At 52.3% G+C, this 9,296-nt stretch overlaps 1 protein-coding gene across 2 annotated transcripts; it reads right to left on the bottom strand.

Moving 5' to 3' along the window:
* Nucleotides 1-712: 712 nt before the first annotated feature.
* rbm38 (RNA binding motif protein 38) lies at nt 713-9,074 on the bottom strand (the record flags this gene model as incomplete). Of its 2 annotated transcripts, none has more annotated exons than XM_084441097.1 (4): nt 713-1,013; nt 5,841-5,895; nt 6,236-6,359; nt 8,862-9,074. In XM_084441097.1, the coding sequence occupies 4 exons, from the start codon at nt 9,072-9,074 to the stop codon at nt 713-715; spliced, it is 693 nt and encodes a 230-aa protein (XP_084297223.1). The 2 variants fall into 2 exon arrangements, with proteins under 2 accessions (XP_084297223.1, XP_084297222.1); XM_084441096.1 differs by having other exon boundaries at nt 6,221-6,359.
* Between the last annotated feature and the right edge of the window lie 222 nt (nt 9,075-9,296).

Here is a 9,296-nt window from a genome sequence, read left to right on the forward strand (position 1 = left end):
CTCGAATAGTATACCTATGTGGACCAGGGCAAGCTTATACCATTGCATTGCTCTAGCATTAGCAAGACGTCTGGGGATCGGAAGGTCCCCGTAAGTGTCCTTGAGCAAGGCACTGAAACCCAAATGGCTTTCCGGGCACCGCTGGTAAGGCTGCCCACTGCTCCTAGCTTGGATGGGTCAAATGCAGAGGACACCTTCCACCGGCGCCTACGCTGCCGTGTGGCCCATAAGGCAAATGACTATACGTGAAAGCCCAATTACGGGGCAGCATGGAAGCAGGTGAAAATTATCTCAATCAATCAGCAACATAATGGGCAAGTTGTTAATGAGGCCCCATGTCCAAAATTCCGAACTATCCCTTTAATAACATTGATACTATTGGATACGGACAACATTGACAGCGGCATTAATACAATAAAGATAATAAAGACATAACATAATAATAATAATAATAATACAAATAATAATAATCCTCATCATTGTAAAAATGTGAAGTGTCTGCTCCTGGAAGCCCTCTGAAGCGGTCGCATGTTTACTCTATAGCTTCCCACCCCGACCTCTAATCCCTCCCTCCCTCCCCAGCCTCCCAGCCCCCCGCACCCTTCAACCAATAAGGAAGCGGCTCATCCTGATGGTATAGTGCAATAGTCCGGCCCTTCCCTGAAGCCCCTGGCTCTAGCAGGGGTGCGTCTCCCCACCCCGCCTCCCCTCCTCACTGCATGCGGTCTGGCTGGACATGCTGCTGGTACTGCAGGAAGGCGGGGGCGGAGCCGGCGGCCGTGGGGAGGGTCTGGTGGAGGCCGGCGGAGGCGGGGCCAGCCGAGGGGCTGGCCGCGTAGCTGTAGAAGCCCGGGGAGGCGGCGTAAGGGTACTGGTCGAAGGCCGAGGAGGCGTACTGGGCGTAGGCGGAGCTGTAGTCCAGGTAGGGGGAGTTGACGGAGGACGACACCTGAGATGGCAGCATCAGGCTGGGCTGGATGAAGGCCTGCGGGTACATGTACTGCTGGGCCAACCTGCACACACACACACACACACACACACACAACACACACACACACGCACAACACACACAACACACACAAAAGGGGTTAGAGAGTGGAAAATACACAAGAACAAAGAGTTGGGACTGGACTCCATCGTTTACGTTCTCCACTAGGGCTGGCCAGTCTGGAGTACAAACGCTCAGTCGTCGTCCCGAGTGCACTCTCCTGTCTGTGGTGACGGGCGAGAGCCTAGCCAGACGCCATACCACCCACCGCTAAAAGTGTCTAACAAGCTAGCGAGACGAGGAGACCGGGAGGAGAGGTGACTCAAAACTTCCGTCAGTTAGGGAAAACCTCCCGAACCTGTTAGGTAGGCCCCCGGAGAGAGACCAGGGGGGGGAGGAGGGAGAAACGTGGGGGAGGGGAGGGGAAGGGGGACAGCCGTTACTGGCAGGCTTTCAGGACTCGGGATCCAGCGAGTGTTTTAACAGCTGCTGCTCTTCACCCGTCGAGCGCACTCGCAAGACGCACGCAAGCGAAAAAAGGGAAGTCGCAGACCTCGTAGGCCTACTTCCTATTTCTGCGTGTTCTGTCGTGTTTTGAGGAAGCAGTTTCTGAGTGGTGGGGGGTGGCCATATCAGAGCTGCTGGGATGGGTAGCTGGCAGAAGTGTGTGTGTGTGTGTGTGGGGGGGGGGGAGGGGGCAGGGGGGGCTATCAGAGCTACCGGGTCTCATGTGCTCTCAGACTGCCGATTAGAGCTGGGGCCTCCGGAGACTGACTCACTCTCCTCTAGCCTCCAATCAGGCACACCATCCAAGAATAGGGAGAGAGAGAGAGAGAAGGGAAAAAAAAAGATATCGGGCTATTTTCATCCAGGCTTTCGAGAGCTTCTCCCGGGGTCTCTTGCTCCGGAGCGTGGGTGGGTGGGTTAGGGTTGATGGCAGGCTAGGCTAAAGGACCCTCCACCCCCTCTCTCCTCTCCTCCCCACCCCTGCCCCTGCCCATACAACCTCTCTAAAACAGGACTTGCCGTCCCGGGCAAACGACACACCGGGACGAGGAGGAGAGAGAAGGAAGCAGCGTTCGCCCCGTCTCGCGCAGAGAACGGCGCGGCCGGGGGGGGTTAAAGCACTGCAACAAGACGGCGACGATGTCACGGCACAGCACACCTCGACACTCCACAGCACACCTCAACACTCCTCGGCTGCGTCTCAACACAGCGGCACTCCGGTTCCCCTGCTGAATGACCACAGATGGATGAAGGGAGCGGGTCAGTTTCAACCATGTGCAGGAAGTGAGAGAGGGAGGTGAGTCGGATGTGTTGAGAGACAGCCATCAGTTCAGCACCGCAAAGGGGGGTCATGCAGGGGTAGGGTAGACATGACAGTGCGCGCGCACACACACACACACACCTAATCCACCCCCACCTACACACTTGAACCCCTACGTACTTTAATCAGCAGCCACTGAAGTCACCACCGCAAACCCCAAACCATGCCATAAAAGGGTAGGCTCACTCTATAAATCAGCATAACCTTTTCGTGTCATATCACACACACAAGTGCGCGCGCACACACACACGCACAGGAAGATAAAGGCACTTCAATCCATCACAACACACTGCACTGCACTCTCAAGCCATCGCTGGCACCTTTGAGAGGGGTGGGGGGCAGTCACAAGCTGCAACCCTCCTCCGGGAGCCCCCCACACTAGGCCTCAACGAGTCCTGCAGCGCGGTATCTTCACGCCCCCTGCAGGCTCGCTGGTCAGCTGGGAGCACAGAGCAGCCATGGTGGTTAACAGTAACACTGAGGTGGCTGCAAAGTTGTTGATGATGCACATGACAATGATACACACTCCCATTCGCCTTATTCACCTGGCAGCCATATTGGTCAGTCTGGGGTGCAGATGCGGAAGTGCCCGTTGACTTCAATGTTAAGAGTTCGCGGTAAAAACACCACTTCAAGAACCGAAATAGTCAAAATAACAGGCTGAATACACTATCAGGGTTACAAACTCATCATTACCAGACTCCGATTGTTTTTCACTGCCGTTGTTTTCGCGTTTGGAAATACATGGAGGTGAATGAGCCATAGTTAGCCGTCAGCTGCATTCACTCCGATGCATTTCCAAACGCGAAAACAACAGCAGTGAAAAACAATCGGAGTCTGGTAATGATGGGTTTGTAACCCTGATAGTGTATTCAGCCTGTTATTTTGACTATTTTGGTTCTTGAAGTGGTGTTTTTACAGCGAACTTTTAACATTGAAGTCAACGGGCACTTGCGCATCCGCACCCCTCATTACGTCAGACTGACCAATATGGCAATGAGGTGAATAAGGTGAATAGAACACATGCATACAAGGGGGGGGTGGGGGTGGGTGGGTACACTGAAGCTGAGCATACACTGGTCTACATCTCTGCACTATGTACTAGGCTATGTACTACTAGCATATCCAACTAGGTTACATCTTTAACTGGTAGGCCTACAGTAGAGCACACTGGTAAACAGGAACCGTTTAGGAGCAGAGTAGCACACACAGACTACCTCTAACATGACTGTACAATGCTACAGAATGGTCAGTCACTCACACAGCGGGGATTGGGAGACAGTCTCACAGAGCCTCTTACAGACACACACCTCCCCCCTCTGGGGCCTTGAAAGTGTGTGTGGCCAGAGGCCGTTAGTGCTGACCTGTGGTTTGATTTAGTAACCATTGTGCTTCAATAACATACTGTGCTCCTTTCATCATTCAATTAATTTCACTAAAAACCGGCCAACACAAAGAGAGAGGGAGGGAGAGGAGAGTGACACCAGAGGTTAAGTGAGAGAGGGAGGGAGAGAGAGAGAGGGAGAGGGAGGGGGGGGGGAGAGAGAGGGAGAGGGGGGGAGGGAGAGAGAGAGAGAAGGACAAAAGAGAGGATTTGCTGATCTCTCCCAGGCCAAAGGGCTGTTCTGACATCTCAGGACCAGAAGGGCATTGTGGGCCGGCAGGGGGAGGACAAGAGGACAGAGGTCAGTGGGTTTGCGCTGCCGGCCGGCAGCGTGTGTATGACACATGCCACTCTGGGGATGGCCCGAGAGATCGGACTGCCAGAGTTGCTGACAGAGCAACGCACACAGAGACACCTTCCTTTCGGCGTCACGGGTTAGTCACGATCCTTTCGCTTAAAAACGGTCGACTGAGCCCGTTCACAAATGGCCCTTTACCGTCTCACGCCGCCAGGTGAAGATCAACAGATTGGGGGAATCACCTCACGAGACCAGTACTGTAGACAAGGCTTTTGCTTGACATCTGTAGAGGTGGCGCCTAGGGAAGAGTACCGCCTCATTAAACACGAGAACTCTGCAGAGTTCCCCAGTCTACTGCAACACCCTCCCCCTCCCCTCTCACACCTCCACCCCACCCCAGTTGCCTACCGACCCTCCCCTCTGTCTCACGGAGGTGTCGGTTTTCAGCGTCCCCAGCCGAATCGCTACACGGCTCCCCCGTAGGACCGAGGTTCTTGAGGGGGGGGGGGGAAGTACCGCCTCTTCCCTCAGCAGGTACGGGTGGAAACGCAGGAAAGAACAGAGAGGGTAGAGGTGCCAAAAGGAAGTGTGTGTGTGGGGGGGGGGGAGGGTTGGGAGAAAATGAGGCCACGAGAGTGGGGGAGTGTGATAGTACAAGCGCAGAGGCAGACCCTGGTCAGTGACGCACCCCCCGACCCTTGCCTTGAAATGGCCTTGCGTTTCAAAAACAGTGGCCCTGGCCTCTCTGACCCTCGCCTGGCCCTCCCGAGTCTACAGAATCCGCTGACCGTAGCGCTGCTGGTGCACACCAGGAGAGCGGAGCGTGGGCAGTCGCATCTCCGGCATATGCTCGCTCGCTCCCAGCACGCCCACTTCACGAGAGGGACTGAACGAGTCCTCCCCGCCACATGTCGTTGAAGGGTTAGGTTGTTGAAGGGTTTGGTTGTTGAAGGGTTTCGGGGTGGGGAGGCAGGCAGAAAAGGCCTCTTGTGTGCGCTCCGTCTCGGAACAGCCTGCGTCTGTCAACTGTCTGTCTGCAGAGAGAGCCCGGCAGACAGGTGCTCCTACCCGCTCTCCGGGGGCGCAGGCACGGGAGATTAAGGGGGTGTAAAAAGCTGTAATAAGAGCCGCCACCTGTCCGACACATGCCGCAGAACGGCGTGCTCCGACTGCTGGGGGCTCCGCCTCGTTGCCGTGGCAACGAGCACATGGGACGCCAGGGGACTTTCTAGAACCTGCCCCCGACTCCCCTCCCTGGACATGATCGCACATGCCCCTGGGGGGGGGGGGGCTGGAACACTTGGCTGAATCAGCCCTCTGGATCTACATGAGGAAGCTATGCGCTTCTGGTTCAGGATGCTGGCGTTAGTTCTATGACATTCACAGGATATGACCGTTTTCTTTGTGTTGCCGCGTGTGCGTTAACACAGGGGCGGGGGTGGGGGTGGGGGATGGGCTGGAGGTGACACACAGCAGCAGGGGGGGCCAGGCATGTCAATCCCCTCACAGGAACATGCTCATTAGCTGCTCATCAGAGCATGCGTCCTGGACACAGTCACTGGCTGGTCTCCCTCTGAGCCGTTTCTACAACACCAGGCATTTCTGGGGTCCTGGCGAAAGACCACTTCAGCCAGGGTTACAGACGCCTGCGGAATGTACCAGGGTAACCGAGGACATTTAGCTAATCTACCGTTTCTAACTACTGACGCGATTATGATGCACCACACTGATAGAATACCTGGGGATTCATGCATGCAGTGGTTTGACAGGCAAGAGGCCTAGTTTCTCAGAAGAGTGGCACAGTTGTATAACCGAAAAAAGGGCCCCACTCCCACTCGCTTACCCATACTGCCTCTGGATGAGCGCTGGATGAATGGACTGTACGCCGATGGATATGCCTGGGGGTGAAAAAAAAAGGGAAAACAGACATCAGACACACATTTGCATTTACAGAGGAGGACCAGAGAACAATACACAGAGGACACGAAAAGACACTGAGTCAAGCACATAGAGACGGGGCTTGTTTCAAACAACATGCTTACATCACCATAGACAAACACACACTGTAGATGGTTGAAATATTTGTCATAAACAGGACCAGCAGAAGGGAAAATCAACCCATTTGCCGAGGTTACTGCTATTCTCTTTATGCAAGTGCGCACTGCAAACGCATGTCTGGTGTGGTGTGGTGTGGTGTTGGTTGGTTTTGCCGGCTGCGCTCACCCTCGTCCGGCTCACCTGTCTGCATGCTGCGTGGCTTGGCGCCCAGGTACGCCAGGTTGACGTTGGCCTTGCGTCCGTCGATGATGGGGTTGGGGTCTTTACAGGCCCTCTCTGCTGCCCCCCTATCGGTCATCGTCACCTGACAAAAGACAGGCGGCGATTAACAACGTGAATCCTAAAAAAAAAACAAAAAAAAACAGGCCCCACTTCCCCTTATGTCACAAAGGGCTTATTCACCAGACACGTTCATCACAACAGAGCACCCATACTGTGGTTGAGGTCGGCCTGGCACTCCAAACAGAACAGAAGAGGAGCCCTTTGAATGATAAACAGCCATCTCCGGCCTGTCGTCATAAACATCCCCCTGCTGAGCTTCCACTCTTTAGATTCCCCTTTCTTAACCGAACGGGGAACTGCACACAAAGCACAATGATTACCAGTTAGGAACTACCCACAACACTGGTTAGGAGCTACACACAACCAGCCGCTCGGTGAACCACAGAGGACAGCTGAAATATGGATCTGGGATGAACAACAACGGCTTATCCAATTAGGCGACAGATATTAAGGAGATTGTTCAATCTGCCCGGCTCCCTCACCCTCCCCTTCCTTCCAAGGCATTAGGCATCACCGTCTGCCTTCACGGTCCTCTTCTGCCGACTCAGAGATTCAGAAGATTAGATAGTATTGCAGATCTCTACTGCCGTTGAGTGTGGTACCTCTCCAGACTAGAGCAGGGCTCCCCGGGGCCCTCGCCACTCCAGGGCTTGTGTTGTGAACACACAGGAAGAGCGAGGCTTGTGTTTACACTGGAACTCTGCTGAAGCGGGTCTAATCCACCTCTGGAGTGTGTTTTAGGCCTGGCTGTGGCGCATCCCCCACCCCCACCTGCTTCCTTCTGAAGCTGCTAGCAACAGGATTATCAAGTTGGCCCTGTCAGTTACCAGGTGAGAAGAAAAAATAGCTACTGGCTGTTTTTGTAGCCCTCTGCTGCGCGCAAGGTGTTGAAGCACCTCTCCCTCAGCCGGGAGCACCCACATACCCCTGAGCCAGTCGGACCTGAAACACCAGACCCACTCAGCAGAGGGCCCAGAACTGGCAGCTCCACAAGGGGGTTGGTTGGCCGCTGCTGGTGTGTAAACACAGTGTCATTTTCTGCCAGTGTTACCGTTCTAAATTTTGTGAGAGGTAAACAGACTGCACACCGCCTGACACCCACCCACCCAATGCCTGCGCACGCACACTCCCGAAAACCACACCAATTTTCCATTCCATCTTTGGCTTGTGTCAATGATGATGAGTCTCTAGGATTCTGATAAATATTTGCATTACTTACTTCTGCTGTTCTGTTCATTGTATGGTAGTCTGCTTCATGGATAAATAGAATTAGAAGTTCTATTTATTCTATTTAGATTATTTTCCAGTTGTCAATATTTAGACAACCAGACATTAAGACAACCAGACACCAAAGTGATCAATGGAGGTCATTAATAAAGCTGTCTGAGGATCAGGAAAGTTGGCAGGATAAATCCATACAATGTAATACAGTGGCTCTGAGTATACTTAAACCATTAAGACTCTCTTTACTCATCCCCAAATGGCAGTCACGGGTGTTAAATCTGCTCATCTAAAAAGTTATTCATCTTGGATAGAAAATGTTCCATATAGGATCCCCGTTAGCTTCAGCATTGCATCTTCCTAGGATCCTCAACACAGACTTTACATAGTGACAATGCAACCATTACAGGCTAGTCTATATCATAATACATAATGCAAAATAAACAGGAACACACACACACGATGTTTCCATTTCACTCGTGTCACTCCAGTTTTTCCGGTCCTTAGACTCAGACTCTCCACAGCCACAAGACAACCAAACTGTTATTTAAGACAACCTTGTATAACCCCTCATAATTTGCTGCCGACTACAATAGCGTTTGAAAAAGGTCAACAGCATCACTTCAGTTCGCACTTGCCCCCCTTTCCAACCGGCAGTTCTGTTGAGCTCACTGCTGGGTGGTGAGTCAGTGAGAAATAGTTATGGAGAGATGGTTTGGGAGCAGGGGAATATTATAGGCCTACATATGTTAGAATCTTCTTACCCATCAACTCGTGTGATCCACCATCCACATTAAAGCCAAAATAATAGCAAGGCAAAAAATATGCTACAACTACGTAATAGCTGCACGAGGTTAAACTTCAAATTAGCATCGAAATGAATGTCACGTTCAGTTTTCCTGTACCGATCCATTTCAATATGTAGGCTACTCTCATCGTGAAGCACTTGGTAAACACGTGTTGTTCAAGCTCGACACCAATACCCTCATCCATACATTTCCCTCATCCATAACCCTCATCCATACATTTCCCTCATCCATAACCCTCATCCATACATTTCCCTCATCCATAACCCTCATCCATACATTTCACTTCAAACCCTCATCCATACATTTCACTTCAAACCCTCATCCATACATTTCACTTAAAACCCTCATCCATACATTTCACTTAAAACCCTCATCCATACATTTCACTTCAAACTTCTGGCCACGCGAGAACACAAAGCGCTCGCCTCGCACGTGCTGCGCCACTGTTTCAAACAGTCGCCAAAAGCCTGACAGCTCAACGGTGATGTACTTACAAACCCGTATCCTCTCGACTTCCCCGTCTGCCTGTCCGTGATCACCACGGCCTCGTCGATCTCTCCGAAGGCTTCGAAATATTTTCTCAACGAGGCATCGTTTGTATGGTAAGGTAACCCACCAACAAAAATCTTGGTGAAAGTAGTGTCTTTTTGAATCGCTGTAGGATGCATCACTTCCAAGGCTCCGTTCATGAACTGATGCAAGAGCATTGGTCAGCCGTAAAACGCACTAGGACCTCCTGTAAGAAACAAACCAAATGTTGGCGAGTTGGTTTACCAACTTGTCTAATCTTGTTCCAGCATAAAACAGGCCAGCACAACGGATAGCTTGAGAAAAGCCGGCTACAGTGGTCCGTTTCTCCGTAATTTCACGTACGTCTTCGTGGCTCAGTCCTGCGTGATTATACACTAGCCTACACGTCGGACACGAAG

Source organism: Borostomias antarcticus (assembly GCF_949987555.1).
Source record: "Borostomias antarcticus genome assembly, chromosome: 7".
Classification (NCBI taxonomy): Eukaryota; Metazoa; Chordata; class Actinopteri; order Stomiiformes; family Stomiidae; genus Borostomias; species Borostomias antarcticus.